This window comes from Schistocerca nitens, chromosome 4, assembly GCF_023898315.1.
Source record: "Schistocerca nitens isolate TAMUIC-IGC-003100 chromosome 4, iqSchNite1.1, whole genome shotgun sequence".
In the NCBI taxonomy this organism is placed as follows: domain Eukaryota; kingdom Metazoa; phylum Arthropoda; class Insecta; order Orthoptera; family Acrididae; genus Schistocerca; species Schistocerca nitens.
In genome coordinates this window covers 869,588,365-869,614,844 of record NC_064617.1, presented here as the reverse complement: position 1 = coordinate 869,614,844, position 26,480 = coordinate 869,588,365, and the positions used below count along the sequence as shown (strand labels likewise).

General features: G+C 37.8%; 1 protein-coding gene and 1 long non-coding RNA gene across 2 annotated transcripts in view; one reads left to right on the top strand and one right to left on the bottom strand.

Moving 5' to 3' along the window:
- Positions 1 to 212: 212 nt before the first annotated feature.
- On the top strand, positions 213 to 25,007 carry LOC126253350 (uncharacterized). The gene is made up of 3 exons (XR_007545944.1): positions 213 to 426; positions 16,485 to 16,584; positions 24,828 to 25,007. It is a non-coding gene; the product is annotated as an uncharacterized LOC126253350 (long non-coding RNA).
- LOC126253349 (uncharacterized) overlaps positions 792 to 26,480 on the bottom strand; it is an 80,977-nt gene continuing 55,288 nt past the window's right edge. Inside the window, exons 5-6 of the mRNA XM_049954619.1 lie at positions 6,664 to 6,789; positions 792 to 1,140 (exon numbers count right to left, since the gene is read on the bottom strand). Coding sequence (XP_049810576.1) covers positions 1,009 to 1,140; positions 6,664 to 6,789 — 258 coding nt within the window. The 3' untranslated portion in view covers positions 792 to 1,008. The remainder of the gene's footprint in view (positions 1,141 to 6,663; positions 6,790 to 26,480) is intronic.

Sequence of the window (26,480 nt, the reverse complement as noted above, 5' to 3'; positions counted from 1 at the left end):
CTCTCTGCAGCAGAATATTTTGCACCAGTTTGGCTCCGCAGTGCTATGTGAAGATAGTTGATGTTCATTTGAATGCAGCCATGAGAACCATTAATGGTGCAGTAAGATCTACACTTATGTGCTAGCTATCAATACTATTAGACATCTGTCCATTTCACCTTCGGCAACAGGTGGCTTTCTACAACCTTTGCCAGCAAGCATCTAAAAATAAATCAACCTTAGTCACAAAGATGTACTGTCAATGCCTAGCAAGTGCCTCAAACCAGAATCCAAATGCTCTCTACTAGATCCAACAGGGACGCTGATTGGAAACATAACAAGTCACGAAAACCCAGAACCATGAACGTATTAAGAATCTACATGTTTAGTTCCTTCAGCATCTCAGGGAGGAGTGGATACAGCTTAACAGATACTGGACTGGAGAAGGTATGTGCAAATACAGTATTGAGTCTTCTGACATTTGTGTGTAGTCTGTACAGTTCAATGTTTATACAGTGTAAATAATTGCACATGTGTACTTTGTAAAATATCTTCCACTCCATTAAGCTGTCTGGTACAGCAACTGCATTTACAACCAAAACTGTTTCTAATTCAAACATGTATTTTTTTATTTTAATGTGTATTGAAATTGTTGTTGTAATTGATGCAGATGATGATTATGATGATGATGATGATGATAAATGAATCAAACTGCACTTTAAATTGGGGAGAATGATCCAGGATGAAATTATTTTTTGTTTTATGATACTTCCGGTGCAACTGAAATGTTATTATGAATAGAAAACATGAAGTTCTCTCATGGACTTTATTTACAGAAAAATCAAACTTACTTATTACACAACAATATAAGCTTTTATTCTGGTCTGCAATATTACCTTAATTTTTGAAAAAAATGTTACATGTAGTCAGATCAAGAGAAACTAATACAAATAAACAGTAGTGTGATAAGATGTTAACAGTTATCTACACTGCCTCTCAATGTATACAATGCTTGCTATGAAAGTACCACTAATTACATGCAGAAGGTTCAGTATTTGGTGGATCCATCACCATGAGCACATCAATACGGCCATCTTCAGGTTTCTGGCGGACATTAAGAGAGCATTTGTTGCTTATTGCTCTTTTCTCTCGCTGGTCAGCCTACAAATATAATATAAAATATGAGTATATATAAGTTCTAGTAAAATACTGATGGAACCAGCTTATAATTGAGAGAACTCTTATTAAACAGTTGAGACTCTATTCTCTACTGTTTTTATTTGTAAGTAACAGTAACCACTGAATACATAATGGTAGTTCCATCATTTTTACAATGGAAATAACACTGTCAGAAGGTACAACTACTGTTTAATTCTGTAGCCATTCTAGGGAAGGCAGATGTGTTTGATGTACTATGGGTAACATAAGCAGGGGCATATACCAAATACAGATGTATGACATTATGCGTGAATTTCCCAAATGATCATAAATTAATTCCAACAGTGTAAGAAAGTAGCCATAAACTGCAACTCTGTACAAGGCACAAACAACAATGTATCTAAAGGGATCCAACTTCCTAGTGTCACACTATCATCATAATGTTGCTTCAGCATGTCATATGTTGTGAATTACTTGCACATGACTGAAATCCTGATACTTCTCGTTGAATGACACAAACTGCCAGATAAAATAATGTGTGAAACAATATATATCAGTAATCAACATTTTCTTTGATAAAGGACTGTCACAAGATGTCCTCAGTGCAATATGAATAATGAACAGAGTAAATATAATAACTTACCAAATAATTGAGACATTTGAAAACAAGATTAAGAATGTAATCAGTCAGGATAATGTAGCCATGGAGGCGTGTGTACGTAAGTGAATTGTGTTTATTTGTCTCATAATGTACATAATCTAAGTCACTTGATGCGGGTACGGGAGACACGTCAAATTGTGGTAAAATTTCACCATAAACAAAGAACAGGTGATTTTAATAGACAGCATAACAATAATAATAATAATAATAATAATAATAATAACAATAATAATCCCCGTGGAGGCCCGGGAAAAGAATAGGCCTCCGGTATGTTCTGCCAGTCGTAAAAGGCGACGAAAAGAACAAACCACTAATAGGGCTAACCCCCATTTAGTGTGATTAGTTGGTTCAGGACAGAACTAAAGAAGCCTCGGACAAGCGCCGTCATGGTCGGGGACGACGCTTGAATCCTATGCCCGCCCACAATGGTAACGACACTGCTAGCCAACTGGAAAATGATTTAAATCCAAATAGAGGTGTTTTGCAGGATATGCTTCCTGCAACCACCCTAGAAGGAAAACAAAGACAGAGGATGAGATGGTTAGATGAAGTTAATCGACACCTCATGTTCTGTTATTACCAAGCAACAAACCTAGGAACCAACACAACTGGATACAGATCACAAGTATACACAACATTTATTACCAGATACCCAGAATTAAAATTTTTAACAGAACAACGACTAGCTGATCAGATCCGTGTAATAATCAAAAATAACAGGATACCCCAGTCAGAATTAGAAAACATCAAACAACAAGTACAACAAATACTGGAACAAAATAATGTGCAATCAGAAGAAGAAGAAAATACAGTAATAGACTCAAACATCCCAGAGCAAACAAACAAAGAACAACACGCACCAATTAAACAATCAGAGGAAAACGAAATCTTAAGACAGCCACCAGAACAAGCACAAATAGAACACAAAGTGACACAGATGCTAGATATAGAAGAAAAATTTCAGCTAACATATATAGAATACAAAGACACAAATACAGACATTAGACCATTCTTGCATAGACCACCAAATAACCCACAAGTCGAAACAACAATAAAAACTATCAACACAATCATACACAACAAAATAAATGAATACACAACTATGGAAGAGTTACAACTACTGGTTTATGTAGGAGCACTCACTACACTAAATATACACACTAGGCAGATATCAGAACCAACCAACACACAGAAGAAACCCACAAAACCAGCATGGCAACACAGGCTACAGATCAGAATAGAAAAACTGAGAAAAGACATCGGACAGCTAACACAATTTATAAGAAATGAAATATCAGACAAAAAACGAAAAAGGTTAGGTAAAATCTCACAACAAGAAGCAATAGAGCAATAAGATGAAAAGAAGCAAAAATTACAAGCTTTGGCGAAATGACTTAGAAGATACAAAAAAAGTGAAAATAGAAGGAAACAAAACCAAACATTCAACACAAACCAAAAGAAATTTTACCAAACAATAGATAACACACACATAAAAATAGACAATCCACCAAACATAAGAGACATGGAACACTTCTGGAGCAACATATGGTCAAACCCGGTACAACATAACAGGCATGCACGGTGGATACAAGCAGAAACAGATACAAACAAGATGATACCACAAATGCCTGAAGTGATAATTTTGCAACATGAAGTCACCCGAGCAATTAATTCTACGCACAATTGGAAAGCCCCTGGAAATGATAAAATAGCAAATTTCTGGTTAAAGAAGTTCACCTCAACACATTCACATCTAACTAAATTATTTAACAGTTACATTGCAGACCCATACATATTCCCTGATACACTTACACATGGAATAACTTATCTGAAACCTAAAGATCAAGCAGACACAGCAAACCCAGCTAAATATCGCCCCATAACATGCCTACCAACAATCTACAAAATATTAACTTCAGTCATTAAACAGAAATTAATGACACATACAACACAGAACAAAATTATAAATGAAGAACAAAAAGGCTGCTGCAAAGGAGCGCGAGGATATAAAGAGCAACTGATAATAGATGCAGAGGTGACATATCAAGCTAAAACTAAACAAAGGTCTCTACACTACGCATACATTGATTACCAAAAAGCTTTTGATAGTGTACCCCACTCATGGTTACTACAAATATTGGAAATATACAAAGTAGATCCTAAATTGATACAGTTCCTAAACATAGTAATGAAAAACTGGAAAACCACACTTAATATCCAAACAAATTCAGATAATATCACATCACAGCCAATACAGATTAAGCATGGAATATACCAAGGAGACTCATTAAGTCCTTTCTGGTTCTGTCTTGCTCTGAACCCACTATCCAACATGCTAAATAATTCAAATTATGGATATAATATTACTGGAACATACCCACACAAAATCACACATTTGCTATACATGGACGATCTAAAACTACTGGCAGCAACCAATCAACAACTCAACCAATTATTAAAGATAACAGAAGTATTCAGCAATGATATAAATATGGCTTTTGGAACAGACAAATGTAAGAAAAATAGCATAGTCAAGGGAAAACACACCAAACAAGAAGATTACATACTTGATAACCACAGCGACTGCATAGAAGCGATGGAAAAGACAGATGCCTATAAATACCTAGGATACAGACAAAAAATAGGAATAGATAATACAAATATTAGGGAAGAACTAAAAGAAAAATATAGACAAAGACTAACAAAAATACTGAAAACAGATTTGACAGCAAGAAACAAGACAAAAGCTATAAATACTTATGCTATACCAATATTGACCTACTCATTTGGAGTAGTGAAATGGAGTAACACAGACCTAGAAGCACTAAATACACTTACACGTTCACAATGCCACAAATATAGAATACATCACATACATTCAGCAACAGAAAGATTCACATTAAGCAGAAAGGAAGGAGGAAGGGGATTCATCGACATAAAAAACCTACATTATGGACAGGTAGACAATTTAAGAAAATTCTTTCTAGAACGCGCAGAAACTAGCAAAATACACAAAGCAATCACTCATATAAATACATCGGCTACACCACTACAATTTCATAACCACTTCTACAACCCTTTAGATCACATAACTTCAACAGATACGAAGAAAGTAAATTGGAAAAAGAAAACACTTCATGGCAAGCACCCGTATCATCTAACACAGCCACACATCGATCAAGACGCATCCAACACATGGCTAAGGAAAGGCAATATATACAGTGAGACAGAAGGATTCATGATTGCAATACAGGATCAAACAATAAACACCAGATATTACAGCAAGCATATTATTAAAGATCCCAATACCACAACAGATAAATGCAGACTTTGTAAACAACAAATAGAAACAGTAGATCACATCACAAGCGGATGTACAATACTAGCAAATACAGAATACCCCAGAAGACATGACAATGTCGCAAAAATAATACATCAACAGCTTGCCTTACAACATAAACTTATAAAACAACACGTTCCTACATACAAGTATGCACCACAAAATGTACTGGAGAATGATGAATACAAATTATACTGGAACAGAACCATTATAACAGATAAAACAACGCCACATAACAAACCTGACATCATACTCACCAATAAAAAGAAGAAATTAACACAACTAATCGAAATATCCATACCCAATACAACAAATATACAAAAGAAAACAGGAGAAAAAAATTGAAAAATACATCCAACTGGCTGAGGAAGTCAAGGACATGTGGCATCAGGATAAAGTTGACATTATACCAATTATACTGTCAACTACAGGAGTCATACCACACAATATCCACCAGTACATCAATGCAATACAGCTACATCCAAACGTATATATACAACTACAGAAATCAGTAATTATTGATACATGTTCAATTACCCGAAAGTTCCTAAATGCAATATAACACATACCATACAGTTAAAAGGAAGTGACACCTGATCGAGGTCCGCGTCACTTTTCATTTTTAACCAGACTTAACGTCTGAGAAAGTAAAGAATAATAATAATAATAATAATAATAATAATAAACCCTGTGAAAGCCCGGGAAAAGAATAGGCCTCCGGTATGTTCTGCCAGTCGTAAAAGGCGACAAAAAGAACAAACCACTAATAGGGCTAACCCCCCTTTTAGTGTGATTAGTTGATTCAGGATGCATATTCTCACAGGGTGGCAACATAGTGAAAGAACTGGAAGCGAGGTGTAGCAAAACTAATGCAGTGAGTGCTCAGCTATGATATACTCTCTTCTGCAAGAAGGAAGTCAGTACCAAGACTAAGTTATCTGTGCACCGTTCAATCTTTCGACCAACTTTGTTGTATGGGAGCGAAAGCTGGGTGGATTCAGGTTACCTTATCAACAAGGTTGAGGTTACGGATATAAAAGTAGCTAGGATGATTGCAGGTACTAGTAGATGGGAATAATGGCAGGAGGGTGTCCACAATGAGGAAATCAAAGAAAAACTGGGAATGAACTCTATAGATGTAGCAGTCAGGGCAAACAGGCTTAGATGGTGGGGTCATGTTACACGCATGGGAGAAATAAGGTTACCCAAGAGACTCATGGGTTCAGCAGTAGAGGGTAGGAGGAGTCGGGGCAGACCTAGGAGAAGGTACCTGGATTCGGTTAAGAATGATTTTGAAGTAATAGGTTTAACATCAGAAGAGGCACCAATGTTAGCACTGAATAGGGGATCATGGAGGAATTTTATAAGGGGACCTATGCTCCAGACTGAACGCTCAAAGGCATAATCAGTCTTAAACGATGATGATGATTAAATCATGCATCCTGACAACATAAACATCTCTTGTGTCACTCCATGCAAGTTAGAGGTGTTGGAGCAGATGTGGAGAACATATCTGTTTACATACCTTTGAAATGTATTGTTCTTTAAACTGCAACAATTCCTGCAAGGCCTCCTTCATGCTCTGTGTGTGCTCAAAGGCCTCAAAAGCCGCAGATGCTTGTCGTCGTCGTTCTGCCTTCAGTTCTGCAACCTGCAAGGCGAATGAAATGGTCTGAAAAAGTAGGTCTGAATTTCTCTAATACAAAAAAACAGAGAAATTACATCTTGTACAGAGTGCTACTTCTTTTCTCATTCAACATTTGACAGTGGAACAAAGAAAAGTACATGGTAGGGAGATGACATTGGTAAATAATGTGTCCTCTCCCATACTTTAAGGCTTGTCAGTTACTTTCATGCTCCATGGATCATTTGCACTGCATTAATTGTAATGTTGTGAAAAGAGCCATTATACATTCATATGTAAATATGGCTACATGCTGGCCAGTTACAAGTTTTCTTTTTAACTACAGATGTGAATCAGTAATTTCTACCACCACATTTTACACATTACAATAACAGAAATTCTTCTACAGCTCACAAGCAGTCACCAAGGATAAACTTTTTCAGTTTGTTTTCAAATTTAACTCTGCTGTCTGTCAGAGATTTTATATCAATGGGTAGATGATTAAAAATTTTGGCAACAGCATTATACAAATCCTTTTTGCACTTCAGATATTACTAATGTGGAGTAATTTCATTTTTTGTCTTCTGCATTGTAGTTATATACATTGTTGATCCCTTTGAAGTGCAGTGGACTGTTTACAACAAACTTCACGAGGCACTAAATATACCGTGAAGCAGTAATCAAAACTCCTTAAACAGCTGTTTTAAGGATGGTTTTTGGTGAGCACCACATATTATTCTTACAGCACATTTCTGAGCAATTTAGACATACCTTAAAATGTGTTACTCCAGAACATTATCCAATACATTATTGAAGGAGAATATGGAAGATATGCCAACTTATTGATTTGTTTGACCCAAGATTTGCAATAATTCTAAGTGTAAACATGACTGAACTGAGTTGTTTGAGGAGTTTCATGATGTCCCGCTCCCCCCCCCCCTCCCTCCCCCCCGCCACCCCTTGAAATGCTCATCAATATGGACAACAAAACTTTTTTGAAGTTTCGACTTTAGTTATTATTTCCTCACCATATCTTACACATATCATTGGTGTAGTACGTACCACTAGATGTGCAGACCTGAATATGTTGTTTCTTTTTGAAAATGAGTATGGAAATGTTTGCAGATAGCCACAGAACAATACTTTCAAGAACATTATAGTATTTACTATTTCTTCTGTTGGTGTATGTATGTACTAGTGTCATCTGCAAAAATAATTAATTTTGCTTGTTGTATATTAGATAGAAAGTCGTTTACATATATGAGAAATAATACCAGACTTGAGATTGAGACTTATGGAGCTGAGTAACTTATTTCACCTATGAGAAGAACTTCCCCTGCTTACATTTTTTGAATTATTAAGTGCAACTCTTTGCATTCTTTTCATTACATATGACAACATCCATTTGTTGGCTACACCATCAAATCAATAAAACATTGGTATATCTCACAGAGCACTGTGATTCACAGAAAATACAAAAAAGTGCTATTTTGTTATTTAATGATTGTAAATTTTGGTGAGTGAATGTGCAAATGACATTCTCAGGTGAGCAACTTGTTTTAAATTAAAACTGCAATTTGCAAAAGATATTATTGTTCCTCAGGCATGAAACTATTCTAGAATGCATCACTCAAAAACTTTGGAAAATGATATCCACGGTTAAATGATCAGTAGTTACTGACATCTCTCTTATCATGTTTCTTATAGAGTGATTTGACAATGGCTTATTTCAATATCTCCAGAAAAATGCCCAAGTTAGTGATGCATTACACACTTAACTTCAGAAAAGGCAGCATGGCTGCAGGTGTGACTGATTTGGTGTCTGTGTGGTTGTGTATGTGAATGTGTTTACTGTTGCTAGAAAAAGAGTGAGAGCCCAAACGATAGTGTAGATACTGTATTCTGTTGAGTGCTTCTATGTGCCACACATCAGTCAGCTATAAGCGATTGGTTGCCTTTCCTTCATTTTATGTATTATTCCATCCAGGAATTTCCATTGTTGTTATTTTTTGACAACAAAAGTCTGTTAAATTCTGAGAATGGCGTTGTAAGCTGAAAACTGGTTAAATAAATAAATTAATGCCATAGAACATACAAAAAAAGTAACTGTTTTTAAGGCTTACTTACGCAGATAACATTCATCTGGCGAAATTGAGTATTGCAAAGTGCAGGATGATCACGATTATCTGGCTGAGGATTATCAGGTTTGTGTATTATCTGTGGATAGTTTGGTGATTGTTAAAAAATAAAGCCTAATTATTACAATGAATATTTTTGTTAAGAATGTAAGAGATTCAAGTTTCACCATCAGAAGATAATGCGGGCCTGTCCCATTCTTGGACATTGCTGAAGTATTTTTACAGTGTTTCTCATTTCATCTTCAGATAAATGGAGGGACTCTACCCTTTGTAACATGTCCATGGCCAAATTACAGTCTATGTGTTTGCCTACTCCTTCCCCTAAAAACTGAAGGTTGAAGATTTTCAACTCACTTAAAGCTGTTAGTAAAAGAAACTGATTCAAGTTTTCTTCTGAAACAGTCCCCATCAGAATTCTTGTTCTGTTTTGACACAAAATGAAGGCAAACTGTTAAACAGGAGGAGTGCACTGTTTATCATAATTTTCCAGCTGCCGACTTGTCTCTATAATGTTATATAGCTCCTAAAAAGTATAACTGATATTGAATATGGAACTGTATTATATTTTTGTTGTTGATGAAGTTACAGATGGTTTACATGTTCCAGGAAGATGGCAAGTAAATGCAAATGTGTTGTTCTAACATTCAAGAAGAATTTAGAAGTTATACAAAACTTAGGAAAGTGAGAATCTGCAATATAACTTTGCCAGAATTAAGGAATAGGCATACAAACAGAGAGAGAATAAAAAGACAATCTGTTAAGTTCTGAAACCAAAGCTGAAAGCCAAACGGGACCCATCACAGTATACAGGCTTGCAAAGTTCATCTTTACATGAAACTTGTGGTTCAAGTAGAAGACACCTCCACATAAAGTCTGATGGTAATAGAGAAAAGAAAAGAGGTCCATAAAACTCTAAATACTCAAGGAGAATTTAACAGTTCATTAGGATGGCTTGCTATATTTAATGAACATCACTACAGGATTTGAGAAATTGCTGTTCAGGCTGAGAAACTTGGTGCTGACAAAATGCAGCTAATACTTTTTGAAGCAAATTCTACAATTACATTGAACATAACAGATTTCTCCCAGAACAGATTTGCAACAGTGATGAAACTTTACTTTACTGGAAGGACGTGCCTGCAAACTTTAGCTTCCCAGACTGATGCTCATGTTAACTGAGGATTTTTTCTATCAGTACAGTCTTGGTTGCACATTAACATGAATAATTGGGAGCTTGCTACATTCATAACATGTGATACAGTTAAATAACAAATAAATCATTTGGTTCTGCTAAATTCATCAGTAGAGTAATAATTGGCTGCCAATAAATTCCTTAGGGTTTTCTTAAATTGTGCTTTATTACTGGCTAAACTTCTTATGGTTGCTGGAAAGTGCTTGAAAAAGTATACTCTTAAATAATAGACACCTTTCTGGACCAAACTGAGTGACCTGAAGTCTTACATTGCTTGTAATTATTCCATAAAATGGTGATTTAAAGAGAGAGATATACACCTGTGAGTAATTTTGTTAAGGACTGCACCAAAATATTCACAATCACTTGATGAGGTAGAATAATTCTGCAAAGAGTTACAGGAAACATTACTAAAAAATAATAATGGAGCATTTTCAGAGCAAAAGTGGGACAATGGGAAATTTTGGGCAGGATAATTACCAGATATGATAAAGGTCTTGCATTATCAAAATTTGCCAAAAATAAATACTTTTGTAGTTGGCACTTCCTTCCAGAAGAAAACAAATGGAAATAGAAATGAAAATAACTATATTTTATATGACACTAAGAAAACTGTATAGGATGGTCCTAAACAACTTAAGAATTTTAGGTGCTCAGAGACTGGCAATGTTTACAACGATAGAAAAAACTTACTCATTACAAGAAATTTCAGAAGTGTATGCTATGATAATTTACTCCATAATTTGGAAGTTTAGCAGGTTAAATTAAGCACCAAATTCAGCATCTTTGGAGCAGAAAGATTATACTTACTTAAGCAAGAGTGATTTTTTAACAAAGGTATTAGGCAAACAGTAATATAGTTTTATCTGTAATTACTGGAATTGAAATAAAATCCAGGTGGTTGAAGATAACTATTAAAAAGAAGGCATGACCTTCAAGGAAATACAGAACTGTCTTCAAGAGGGATCGAGAAACTACAATGAATTTTGATTTGATGGAATAATGGTACAAAACCATCTAAAGGAAGAACCGTCTCACAAATTACACTGGAACAAAACTAAAGGTCGAACTTTAAGGCACAAAACCACTGAAAATTTATGAATGGAAAAATAAGGGGGGGGGGGGGGGGCGGCAGCACAGGCAAATGAAGTCATGGGAAACACCTTGAAACAGTCATAGCCGCAAGGCAAAACACAGCGTAGAGCTACATGTACGTTGAATGAACCTGGAGAGCAGGTGAGTAAATGGTCTAATAGAGGGCCGCATTGAAACTAAAGTGCAGAGGAAACCCATGTTTCCCATTCTAGTACAGCGGCGTAAAAAAAACTAATGATTTCATTCCATAGATAACCTTGCCATAGAAAGAAACAAAAGAGGTAGAGAGATGCTCTTCAATTTTTTAATTGCTCTAGATTCATCTGTCTGTCTCTAAGTGGTAGCGGGTGGACGTGTGACAAGTTCCGCCGCATTGGTATTGTTCATAAGTGTGTATACCAATTGTTCATTAGAAAGTAATAAAGAAAGTTATCAAGATACCAAAGTTTATTCGTACATTCCCAGCAATGATACCCGTCTGTTCATCTCTCTGCAACATGCCGAGAATCCTGCATCTAGAGGATCGAAACAGACAAGAATAATTTGCATGAGCAGAAGGGGAGCGATCCAGAACCAGTATTGTCATACCAAGCTCTATGCACAGTAACAAGAAAAAGAAGTACATAAATTTAAATTTGAATAAATGTATTGAATATTGAAGGTCTGTTTATATTAGTGACAGTTAAAATTCATTAAGGATATGTGTACTTTCCAATATATTTTCAATCACTCTTTCAAAATTTTCCTTTTTATTATTTAAGCAGCAAATTTTTATTCAGTTTAGGGAAACATTCCACGTGGGAAAAATATATCTAAAAACAAAGATGATGTGACTTACCGAACGAAATTTGTGTGTCTATCGACCTGCCAGCGCTTTCGTTCGGTAAGTCACATCATCTTTGTTTATATATATATATATATATATATATATATATATATATATATATATATATATATATATAAAAAAGCGCTGGCAGGTCAATAGACACACAAACAAACACAAACATACACACAAAATTCTAGCTTTCGCAACAAACGGTTGCTTCGTCAGGAAAGAGGGAAGGAGAGGGAAAGATGAAAGGAAGTGGGTTTTAAGGGAGAGGGTAAGGAGTCATTCCAATCTCGGGAGCGGAAAGACTTACCTTAGGGGGAAAAAAGGACGGGTATACACTCGCACACACACACATATCCATCCGCATATACACAGACACAAGCAGACATTGGCCTTTACAAATGTCTGCTTGTGTCTGTGTATATGCGGATGGATATGTGTGTGTGTGCGAGTGTATACCCGTCCTTTTTTCCCCCTAAGGTAAGTCTTTCCGCTCCCGGGATTGGAATGACTCCTTACCCTCTCCCTTAAAACCCACATCCTTTCGTCTTTCCCTCTCCTTCCCTCTTTCCTGATGAGGCAACAGTTTGTTGCGAAAGCTAGAATTTTGTGTGTATGTTTGTGTTTGTTTGTGAGTCTATCGACCTGCCAGCGCTTTTGTTTGGTAAGTCTCATCACTTTCTTTCTTTTTAGATATATTTTTTCCACGTGGAATGTTTCCCTCTGTTATATATATATATATATATATATATATATATATATATATATATATATATATATATAACGTCATTATTTCTTCGGCAGACAATTGTTAGCCTGATTTTCATAATCTGCCACCACAAAACCACTCCTTTTAATACATTTACACGCAGTTTTTTCGAAATTTTCCCAAATTTCTTCACCCTTTAACGTGTTTTTGCGGCAACACAACCACCTAACCTTTGTGCACATCGTTGTTTACCAACCCAAGTTCACCACAGAATCAACATAGCTCAGCTTTAACCAACACTTTTTCGAATTTTTTCACACCTTATCTTCAGTTGCTTTCTAGTTACCTTTATCTCTCCCCATATATTTTTATTTTCATTTTCATTTCAGCCTCATGTTACACTTTCCACCTTCTAATACCATGTCACCCTCACAACATCCCCACAACGACCCCATTAAGTTTTATCTACATTCCCTCCGCAAGCATGCCTTCGCCCTAGCCAAATTACGCTCCCATATTTTATTTACTCAGGCTTGTCTGACATTTGGAATTACCCCCAAAGGCCTCACACTTAAAGTTCCCATCTCTGGCTGCAACCTTTCTTTCCATCAGTCCCTATACCAGTTCCAAACTGAACAATCCATTGCCCTCACCCACCTAATCCTTCACCTACACATCAACTCAGCCAATGAACACACCTGTCAACTCCTATCCTTAATAAAAGTCCTCAATCTTTCCTCTCCCACATCCGCACCGGCTGTTCAGAGCATCCTCCTACAGGCCAACCACAAATTAGAACAGCATGCCACCCTCCACGTCAAAAAAACTATCCAATCTCCTGGTTTCCCACCTCCGAAAAGGCAACTCACTCACCCTTCACAACCTTTCCAGCAAACCTCAACCTCCTCTCATTGCACACAGACCCAAGTCTCTCCCATCTATTCAATCTCCAACTTCCAGCTCCACTCCCCCCAAAACCTCAAAATTCTAATCAACACAATCTGGAACCACAACACCCTAATTCAGTAGTTAACCTTTCCTCCTAACCTCTCTCCCAATCCGAAACCTCTGTCCTATCCAAAGGCCTCACCTTCAGCCCTACTCCCAGATTCAACCAAACAGCCCTCGTCAAAGATTTACTGTCCTACACTCGTACTCTCAGCTGGAAGTATCACTTTGCCACGAAGAAAAATGATCCTAATCCTACTCCTAATGATCCAACTCCCCAAGACACTATCCAAATTGAACCCTTCCTGGAACAGTTCCGTCCTCCGTCACAGCGGGACCCACCTCCTCTTCCTCAGAATCACCCTCTACAAACCTTCCAGGAATTTCTCACTTCCAGCCTTGCCTCTCAATCCTTCTTAAAAAAACCTTAATCCTACTCCCAACATCACCACTGCTGAAGCCCAGGCTATCCGTGATCTGAAGGCTGACCGATCCATCGTCATTCTTCCGGCGGACAAGGGTTCCACGACCGTGGTACTTGATCGTCGGGAGTATGTGGCTGAGGGACTGCGTCAGCTTTCAGACAACACTACATACAAAGTTTGCCAAGGTAATCCCATTCCTGATGTCCGGCAGAGCTTCAAGGAATCCTCAGAACCTTAGACCCCCTACAAAACGTTTCACCTGACTCCATCAACCTCCTGACCCTACAGACACCCCGCACCCCTACCTTCTACCTTCTTCCTAAAATTCACAAACCCAATCATCCCGGCCGCCCCATTGTAGCTGGTTACCAAGCCCCCCACAGAATGTATCTCTACCTACGTAGATCAACACCATCAACTCATTACATGCAGTCTCCCATCCTTCATCAAAGACATCAACCACTTTCTTGAACGCCTGGAATCCTTACCCAATCTGTTACCCCCGGAAACCATCCTTGTAACCATTGATACCACTTCCTTATACACAAATATTCCACACGTCCAGGGCCTCGCTGCGATGGAGCACTTCCTTTCATGCCGATCTCCTGCCACCCTACCTAAAACCTCTTTCCTCATTACCTTAGCCAGCTTCATCCTGACTCACAACTTCTTCACTTTCGAAGGCCAGACATACCAACAATTAAAGGGAACAGCCATGCGTACCAGGATGGCCCCCTCGTACGCCAACCTATTTATGGGTCGCTTAGAGGAAGCCTTATTGGTTACCCAGGCCTGCCAACCCATAGTTTGGTACAGATTTATTGATGCCATCTTCATGATCTGGACTCACAGAGAAGAAGAACTCCAGAATTTCCTCTCCAACCTCAACTCCTTTGGTTCCAATAGATTCACCTGGTCCTACTCCAAATCCCATGCCACTTTCCTTGACGTTGACCTCCATCTGTCCAATGGCCAGCTCCACACGTCCGTCCACATCAAACCCACCAAAAAGCAACAGTACCTCCATTATGACAGCTGCCACCCATTCCACATCAAACAGTCCCTTCCCTACAGCCTAGGTCTTCATGCCAAACGAATCTGCTCCAGTCCAGAATCCCTGAACCATTACACCAACAACCTGAAAACAGCTTTCGCATCCCGCAACTACCCTCCTGACATGGTACAGAAGCAAATTACCAGAGCCACTTCCTCATCCCCTCAAACCCAGAGCCTCCCACAGAAGAACCCCAAAAGTGCCCCACTTGTGACAGGATACTTTCCGGGACTGGATCAGACTCTGAATGTGGCTCTCCAGCAGGGATACGACTTCCTCAAATCCTGCCCTGAAATGAGATCCATCTTTCATGAAATCCTCCCCACTCCACCAAGAGTGTCTTTCCGCCGTCCACCTAACCTTCATAACCTCTTAGTTCATCCCTATGAAATCCCCAAACCACCTTCCCTACCCTCTGGCTCCTACCCTTGTAACCGCTCCCGGTGTAAAACCTGTCCCATGCACCCTCCCACCACTACCTACTCCAGTCCTGTAACCCGGAAGATGTACACGATCAAAGGCAGAGCCACGTGAGAAAGCACCCACGTGATTTACCATCTGACCTGCCTACACTGTGAAGCTTTCTATGTGGGAATGACCAGCAACAAACTGTCCATTCGCATGAATGGACACAGGCAGACAGTGTTTGTTGGTAATGAGGATCATCCTGTGGCTAAACATGCCTTGGTGCACGGCCAGCACATCTTGGCACAGTGTTACACCGTCCAGGTTATCTGGATACTTCCCACTAACACCAACCTGTCAGAACTCCGGAGATGGGAACTTGCCCTTCAGTATATTCTCTCTTCTCTTTACCCACCAGGCCTCAACATCCGCTAATTTCAAGTTGCCGCCGCTCATACCTCACCTACCATTCAACAACATCTTTGCCTCTGTACTTCCGCCTTGACTGACATCTCTGCCGAAACACTTTGCCTTTACAAATGTCTGCTTGTGTCTGTGTATATGTCTGTGTGTGTGTGTGTGTGTGTGTGTGTGTGTATACCTGTCCTTTTTTCCTCCTAAGGTAAGTCTTTCTGCTTCAGGGATTGGAATGACTCCTTACCCTCTCCCTTAAAACCCACATCCTTTCGTCTTTCCCTCTCCTTCCCTCTTTCCTGACGAAGCAACCGTTGGTTGTGAAAGCTTGAATTTTGTGTGTATGTTTGTGTTTGTTTGTGTGTCTATCAACATGCCAGTGCTTTCGTTTGGTAAGTCACATCATCTTTGTTAACAGATCTCTCAATTGTTGAGATATATTTTTTGAAGATAAATGCTCCATTTTATCGTTAGAAGAAACTAATGAGGCCTTTGTTGCATTGCTTACAGGTCTGTGAGATTGGAACTATTAACAACTTGAAGGAGCAAATTAAAACTAAATAATGCCTACACATGAGATGTGCCAGGAACGCGGATTTCAGCGGTTAAGGTAGGAAGCTGCTATGCTGTATGCTTATATGGCCACACTTGGCACCATCTCTCTCACAGTAAATAATCTCTTTTCCTTCCAATTAATATTCTTTATGGAAAGTGTGTTTCTATAGGAAAGAAGAAAACTTGTGTAAAGCCAACATTAAAATTCAAAATAATTCATTCAAATTCTGTAAGGTTGTATCAGAGCACAATCAGATTCATTAATGACTACGCATATAAATCTGATGTAATTGAAAGCTACCAATACAAACAAAATTTTGTTTTTGAACAACTTTTTTTTTTTCATTATTTTATCAAACACTGTTCACAATGGAGCCAAAGGAAATGGCCATTGTTGAAAATTCATTGCAAAATGCAATATGCCAAGATGGCGGAAATCCAAGCTTGGCAACAGCTGAAAGTAACCTGCCACCTCTTGAATTGGCCAATGGCTACCAAAACAACCAGGTTGGTGTCACACTATTAAAAAATGATGACACTGGTAATGTAACTAATCATGATGTCACTTTTATGACACTTGCTCAGTTCTCACTGGGAAACATTTTTCAAAACAGTGAAACTGAAGCGTGTGACAGCGAAATTTCCTCTGACTATTTGCTCACTATGTCATGAACGCAAGAGCAGGAAAAAGTTCAAAACAGCAATGTTAACACTAGTGACACCCACAATTTGACACAACTCATGCAGTTAATAACACAACAGCTTACAAAACAACAGGAACTTCAGGAAAATATAGGACAACAGTTTTCACAGCAAAATCAGGCATTTAACGATTTCAAGGACATTATTAGTCAATGGTTCAGTGAGGTGAGCAAACTATACACAATGAATTATCTGGTAAGTTCACAGAGCTCAGTAATCAACTAAAACAAGAAATAATTACCAACATGTCCCGCAATATAAATACATTACCGGAAAAAGTAACATCTGTAGATTGTAAACAAGAACAACTTGAGGGTGAGTTACAAAATCTTAGTGAAGCATATTCTCAAATTCAGGAGACTCAATTCCGAGTGGATGCATTGGTAAAAAATGTCACGAACGTAGTAAGTGAGCTGCAAGACATATGCAAAAACCTATCTAAAGAAATATGCAAGTTGAATCTAAGAGTAGATCAGTTAAGTTTAGAGGCAGAATTTGCCCCCCCCCCCCCTAAGAAAGAGAGAGAGAGAGAGAGAGTGAGAAAGTTATGTACAGATGTGAAATAACTGAAAAGCTGAAATCGGGATGCTGGATAAGGGCAGCACCCTTGCTGAAAAGGTAGTGTCAGAATGCAAAATTTATGTAGATACTGTTGAAGAAGCTCTAAAAGAGAAGGAAAGTAAACTTCTAGCTAAAATAGACTTGGGTTTAAATGAAACAGACGAAAGGTTACAAGGCAGTATTGCCAAAACTACTGACATTCCAAAACAACATATGACAGAAAACAAACTTGGGCTTTTAGAGAAGTTTGATACCTTCACTGGTTACCCACAATATGGGGTTGGCCCGTCAAAGGAAAATAGCGAAGGTAACACAATGCAACAATGCTTGCCAGCAGTTGCACCTGTCGAGCAAGCACACTTGCCGTGCGCTACCCCACAAACGAACATAAACACACCTGTCACTGACAGTGTGGCATGTTTGTCAACATTACCTGCAGATGATGGATTACTTAATCATCAACAATTTCCAATATTTACTTCTGAAGGGAAAAGAACACACCCTGTGGTCTTTATCAGAGCATTTCACACAAAATGTTTTACTGCGTACCTGGACTGAAGCCCAGAAAATTATATTTATTGTTGGATACACACACGGTGACATTCTGCTATGGATTATAGACTGTACAAGAGAGGCTCAGATGTGAAGTATTCAACCCAGCTCCGTTCAGTAGCAAGTATGGCAGCATAAGGGGGTATTTTGAAAAATATTTGAATAAAACCAGATACTGGACGAACCTAGTATCTCAAGTAGATGTGCTGAAAATTTTAAAGAACTGTCTTCCTGCCACATTAGGGAAAAATTAATTACTATCCCAGAACATGACATTGAATACTTCTATCTGTACTGGACTCAACAGATTTAATATACAAAGAGAGACCAGTACAACCAAAGACTGTTAATATACCAATAGCAACACAGAGACTTATGGACCAACAAGTAAACAATGGATTCGTAGTACAACACAGATGGCAACCTTACCCCACACAGACCTATGGTAATGGTAATGGTAATGGTAATGGTAATCACAACAGCAATGGAGAAAGCTGTAAATACAAAGGTAGATATAAAACAAATGGGCAAAAATTTAGCAAAAACAATTACAATGGGCGAGTAGCGTATGGCCAGCCTGTACAATATGTGCAGACGCAGGCTACTGGGAATAATCAGCCGATCGCTTGGGTGGTGCAAACTTATGTGTGGTGATGCTTTAGATGTAAGTTGTCATAATGATGTTTCTAATGAAGTTTCTGGAAAGTCTGATGTTCATGTGGATGTGGTTAGTGAAAATGTTATTGTGAGTGATGTTGGTGATGTTAATAGTGTTTGTAGTGTAAGCTCAGGTAATGATGATGATGATGATGATGATGAAATTGATGTTAGGGATTATGATGATTATGTGCTAGAAGATTTTAAAAGTGAATTGGATGGAATATTATATGTGGAAGTCAAGGAGGATGTTATTAGTAATATTGTTGAGAATAGCAGTGCCAGGAACTCTGATGACATGCCACATGAGAATCAGTTTGTATCAGTTCAGCTTAGTAATACATCAGGAGACAGGGGGTTGATTGTGCCAATGTGTCTGAGATTATTTTGAAATCTGTTTGGGACAAATTTAAGATTAAGATGACAGTGAAGTTAAGATCAAATTAAAGGAAATTTGTGAACCAACTTCTTCTTCTTCTTCTTCTTCTTCTAAGCCAAATGAAATTGTCAGACAAGATACTAGTCAAAACATGTGTGAGGTAAATAATAACTCAAAAATTACAGTAAATTCTAGTATATGTTTGAGGAAGGTATTGCCTAGTAAAGAAAACATGAACATGGAACAGAGGTTTGATGAGATAATTGAAGATCTTTTGTATGAGGAACACAGAGACAGGGAAAACTACTATTGGCAGTCCCTACATAAAAATTAAAGCTGTAGGTTGGGAAGGATTTTGTTTGATTGGCACAGGGAACCTTATTAGCGCCTTCTCAAGCAAATTAAAAGATATAATTAAGCATGATTCTGATTTTACTGAATTACCAGATGTTGGAATAAAAATTAGAGGAGCTACCGGTAGGCTGAGCAAAATTATTAATAGACAAGTGTTGTCAACTTTCAGTGTAAATGATGTACAGTTTACTCAAGAATGTCTTGTAATAAGTGATCTGAATGAGAATGTACTGTTAGGCATGGACTGGATATTGAAAGCTAAAGCAGCATTTGACTGGGGAAACAGATTATTTATCTTCAATTACCCTAAGACAGGGGTAAGATCCAGCCAGCACTGACATGTCAATTCAAAACTGTGCTGATAGGGGAATTGAAATTAGGGAAGTTATCTTTTCTAAAGACAGGGGTTATTGTGTAGAGGAAATTACTGAAGATTATGATGATGGAGATTATGGAGACATAGTTCAAGAAAAATTAGGTGAATCAGATGAACTGAACCAAGAACAGAAGGTAGAATTAGAAGAATTATTGTGGAATTACTATGATGTTTTTGATGACAGACCTGGTTAAAAAAGGACTATCAGTATAAACTCAGATTAAAACTACATGAGCCTTTCTTCATAAAGCCATATGAGGTACCTATTGCAAAAAGAAAAGATCTAGAAAAGGAACTTCAAAAGATGGAAGAGTGGGGCATCATTGAGAGAAGTAAGAGCCAATACAACAACCCATTGGTAGTGGTAGCAAAACATGATGGTAGTGTTAGGCTCGTGCTTGATTCAAGACACCTAAATAAGTATCTGGATAGAGAAACTGATCATCCAGAGAACATAGAGGAGTTACTTCATAAATATGAAAGAATGAAATACATGGCTAGTTTACATCTCACTTCAGGATTTCACCAAGAAGAATCAGAAAATGATTCCAGAAAGTATACTACCTTTTTGTATGGGGGAACATGTTACCAGTATTGTGTAGTACCGTTTGGCCTTAATGTTTCAGTACCAGAATTCATTAGAGCTCTTTCCTTCCTTTTGGGAAAAGAACTTTTGTCAAAATTAACTGTCTATGTAGATGACATTTTGATTACTGGAGAAACCTGGGAGGAACATATTAATACTTTGAGGGAGGTTTGCAATAGATTAAGGAATGGGGAGGGGGAATGTCACTTAAACTATCTAAATGTAAGTTTGCTGTGAAAAAAATGAAGTTTCTGGGCCACAGCATTTCTGAGGAGAGTATTTTGCTAGACTCTGAAAGACTTGAGGCAATTGTGAAATTCCCAATTTCTAAAACCAAGAAACAACAGAAGTCATTTTTTGGGATGTACAGTTACTACCAAAAATTCATTAGTACCCAAGCTTTGAATGTTCCAAGTCTCAACAGATTGCTGAAGAAAAAATCCAAGAGAATGTATAATTTAACAATATAGCCGGGAGAGTTAGAAGAATTTTGACAGGTTGTGACAGGTGCCAAAGAGTAAAAGTATCCAACCAAACTAGTAGAGGATTGAGGCAGAACATGTTGCCAAAAGAACAACATGAGTTAGTTGCTGTGGACTTACAAGGAGCATTACCGAAGACCAAAAGAGGTTATTGCTATACTTGTTAGGGTGGATGTGTTTTCAAAATTCATTAAGTTATACCTTCTTCACAAAGCAAACAGTAAGAGCATTATTTCAAAAATCAGAGGGGACTATTCTAGCAGGGTAGGAAAACCTCAGAAAATTTTATCATATAGTGGGACTCAAATTACTTCTGGACCATGGAAAGATTTTATTGAAGATGAAAGGATAAACCACATTCTTATTTCAGCCTATCATCCATCAGGAAACCCTTCGGAGAGATACATGAGAGAAATTGGGTGATTCTTTAGAACATACTGTAATACTAATCATGGTAACTGGATTGACTATGTTGAGAAACTCTAAGATGCTATGAACAGCCTGCAGCATTCCTCAACAGGTTTTTCACCTTATGGAATACAGTAGAATAGCAAACCACCACATCCAATTAGTGATTTCATTGATTTCCCAGTCTGCAAACCATTAAGAACTCAAGAGAGAGAGGAAATTGTAAGAAAAACCATGAAATCTCAAGGTGACATAAAGAAATGTAGACATGACAAAAGATTGAATCCTACACAATTTAAAATTGATGACTTAGTCCTTGGTAAAACACAAGAGAAATCTAAAGTGATCGGTGGTGAATTAAAAAAGTTTTTTGACATATACATTGGACCTTTCAGAATTCAAGACAGCCCACATCTGAATGCTTACCGTCTAGTCTATCCAAGTTCTGGCGGACTGTTTGGCCTAGGAAATGTGACCAAACTGAAATTATATTAAAAAATGTAAGAAATATTTTATAATAGACGTTTGTAGAAATTTTAAATGCTTTCATGATGTATTTTTACCAGGATATATTGTATACTATGTTATGTTATATATATTTGTTCCTCAGGGGAGCATAAATTCTTTGTATGCTAAATGTTTGGTGAACACTGGGTCCCCTAGCTGGGCAATTGCCATGTTTCATTTTCATATGCTAGCATTGCATCTTACACTTATTCTGTTATCCTGTATAATCAATTTTCTCCAACTGTCAATCTATCCTCTCTTGTTGTTGTTGTTGTGGTCTTCAGTCCTGAGACTGGTTTGATGCAGCTCTCCATGCTACTCTATCCTGTGCAAGCTTATTCATCTCCCAGTACCTACTGCAACCTACATCCTTCTGAATCTGCTTAGTGTATTCATCTCTTGGTCTCCCCCTACGATTTTTACCCTCCACGCTGCCCTCCAATACTAAATTGGTGATCCCTTGATGCCTCAGAACCTGTCCTACCAACTGATCCCTTCTTCTGGTCAAGTTGTGCCACAAACTCGTCTTCTCCCCAATCCTATTCAGTACCTCCTCATTAGTTATGTGATCTACCCATCTAATCTTCAGCATTCTTCTGTAGCACCACATTTCGAAAGCTTCTATTCTCTACACTCCATACAAATACTTTCAGAAATGACTTCCTGACACCCAAATCCATACTCGATGTTAACAAATTTCTCTTCTTCAGAAACGCTTTCCTTGCCATTGCCAGTCTACATTTTATATCCTCTCTACTTTGACCATCATCAGTTATTTTGCTCCCCAAATAGCAAAACTCTTTTACTACTTTAAGTGTCTCATTTCCTAATCTAATACCCTCAACATCACCTGACTTAATTCGACTACATTCCAATATCCTCGTTTTGCTTTTGTTGATGTTCATCTTATATCCTCCCTTCAAGACACCATCCATTCCGTTCAACTGCTCTTCCAAGTCCTTTGCTGTCTCTGACAGGATTACAATGTCATCAGCGAACCTCAAAGTGTTTATTTCTTCTCCATGGATTTTAATACCTACTCCGAATTTTTCTTTTGTTTCCTTTACTGCTTGCTCAATATACAGATTGAATAACACTGGGGAGAGGCTACAACCCTGTCTCACTCCCTTCCCAACCACTGCTTCCCTTTCATGTCCCTCGACTCTTATAACTGCCACCTGGTTTCTGTACAAATTGTAAATAGCCTTTCGCTCCCTGTATTTTACCCCTGCCACCTTTAGAATTTGAAAGAGAGTATTCCAGTCAACATTGTCAAAAGCTTTCTCTAAGTCTACATATACTAAAAAGTAGGTTTGCCTTTCCTTACTCTATTTTCTAAGATAAGTCGTAAGGTCAGTATTGCCTCACGTGTTCCAGTATTTCTCCGGAATCCAAACTGATCTTCCCCGAGGTCGGCTTCTACTAGTTTTTCCATTCGTCTGTAAAGAATTCGTGTTAGTATTTTGCAGCTGTGGCTTATTAAACTGATTGTTCGGTAATTCTCACATCTGTCAACACCTGCTTTCTTTGGGATTGGAATTATTATATTCTTCTTGAAGTCTGAGGGTATTTCGCCTGTTTCATACATCTTGCTCACCAGATGGTAGAGTTTTGTCATGACTGGCTCTCCCAAGGCCGTCAGTAGTTCCGATGGAATGTTGTCTACTCCGGGGGCCTTGTTTCGACTCAGGTCTTTCAGTGCTCTGTCAAACTCTTCACGCAGTATAGTATCTCCCATTTCATCTTCATCTACATCCTCTTCCATTTCCATAATATTGTCCTCAAGTACATCGCCCTTGTATAGACCCTCTAAATACTCCTTCCACCTTTCTGCTTTCCCTTCTTTGCTTAGAACTGGGTTTCCATCTGAGCTCTTGATGTTCATACAAGTGGTTCTCTTATCTCCAAAGGTCTCTTTAATTTTCCTGTAGGCAGTATCTATCTTACCCCTAGTGAGATAAGCCTCTACATCCTTACATTTGTCCTCTAGCCATCCCTGCTTAGCCATTTTGCACTTCCTGTCGATCTCATTTTTGAGACGTTTGTATTCCTTTTTGCCTGCTTCATTTACTGCATTTTTATATTTTCTCCTTTCATCAATTAAATTCAATATTTCTTCTGTTACCCAAGGATTTCTACTAGCCCTCGTCTTTTTACCTACTTGATCCTCTGCTGCCTTCACTACTTCATCCCTCAAAGCTACCCATTCTTCTTCTACTGTATTTCTTTCCCCCATTCCTGTCAATTGTTCCCTTATGCTCTCCCTGAAACTCTGTACAACCTCTGGTTTAGTCAGTTTATCCAGGTCCCATCTCCTTAAATTCCCACCTTTTTGCAGTTTCTTCAGTTTTAATCTACAGGTCATAACCAATAGATTGTGGTCAGAGTCCACATCTGCCCCTGGAAATGTCTTACAATTTAAAACCTGGTTCCTAAATCTCTGTCTTGCCATTATATAATCTATCTGATACCTATTAGTATCTCCAGGGTTCTTCCATGTATACAACCTTCTATCATGATCCTCCCTTAGCTTTAAGAAATTCTTTAAATTAATCTTACTTTTAAACAAATCTTTTAGAATAATTCAAACTTTGTGCAATTACATGTAAAAATTTCTGTGAACCTGTTTCGTTCTTGACAACCTATCCACAAAAGAGTAAACCGTCCTTCACTCATTCCTAACTAGACTTGATGACTGTACACTGTGTACTAATAGCGGACTGTGCTATTGCAGCCTATGGTAGCCAGCAGTGTACAAGAAAGCCATGCCAAGTATCAGATAGGGACTGAAAATTAGAGTGTGCCGCTAAGGTGTACCAGTCTTCAAGAAAGACGACACCAGTCTTCAAGAAAGAAGACACCATTCCTCAAGAAAAGGTGATGCCAAAGATATGTAAAAAAAATATTATTTTTGTTTGGGTTTGTAAATTAGGGACACCATCCCTTCCGTATTTCATGTGAAAGTGATGACGGGAGGGGGGGGGGGGGTTGTGTAATGAAACAGGCTGTACTGGGTCATGTGGAGTACCCAATACAGCAGGTTTCATAGTATGCGATACACACTAAAACAGATATGGGTAGTGTATAAGGACAATTAATGAATGAGGTAACCTACTGCAACAGTGTGAAATAGTGGTAACAAAAATGTTAGACTGTGTCACAGACTAATTAATGTATGTTTTTAATCAGGTAAAGTAATGTACAGTCAGGATAAGTCATTACCACATTGCTATGAATTTTGGGATGTTTTGAAGAGAAAGAAAAAGTTCTGGAATCCGTGGTAATAATGGATAAATGTTAGTAACCTTTTTCATTCAGTTTTGTAATTATAATTCAATTTGTAAAAATTCATTGTTTAGCATAATGCAAATTAACTGTGTAAACCATTAATTTTGGAAAAGCTTAACATTTGTGTATCTTTGAAAGGCAGGACAACATATTCTTACAGAAATCACCCACTAAAAATCTGTAATTAAACTTGTAATTAATGTTTCTGGAACATTCTTTAGAGAAATTCTGTGCAATGTCCACATATTATGAAAACTAGAGAAGATGGAGACATATCCTGTCTTAGAAAGACAGTTTGTATCACAAATAATGTTAGAAGAATGATTCATTAATCTTTTGTAATATGATTTAAATCTTTTGGGTTGTACGTAACTGTTCCGCATTTTAGCCTTCAAATGTTGAAAAAAGCCCTTTGGAACGTTTGAATGGTAATTTTAACATTGTAGAAATATTACCAGCTCAGAACTGTTTCATAAAATCACATAATTAATTAAATTATGGAAAGATATTCGAGAATGTTCTGGACTGAATAATAAGAACTTAATTGTTAATTGTTTGTATGTTTCAAAATTGCACTTGTAAAAGATCATTAATTTCGTAAATATCATTGTACTCGTTTTAATTTCTACTAAAACTCCGTAATGTCAGAATTTGCTGGGTTAACTTATTGCAATTGTAACATCAAACATGAAATAACATAACAATGTCAAAGAATGTAATTGTTAAAAGATATAAAAATACACCTTGTCAAAAAGGCTTGAGAGGAGAGCGGTTGGAGTACTAGCTGGCATGTTCTGGTGCCTGTAAAGTTGTGACAAATAAACATTTGTTGTTAACAGATTAATTGGTGTACATCTGGTAGCGACACAAGACTTTCTGCAGCGAAGTTATCACCTCCAAAAATGTAAAACATGCTGTGCTTCTGGATCTGGTTACGTTTTACCATCTAATAGAGCCTTTACTCACATGCTTTCCAGATTCATTTGATGTATGTGTGGCTTTACACTGCACTTCACATGACAGCTATGCCTGTTCCAAGGTAATTTGCATGACTTGATTCACCTGTGCTGACCTTCCCCCCACCCCCAGCCCCCTCTAT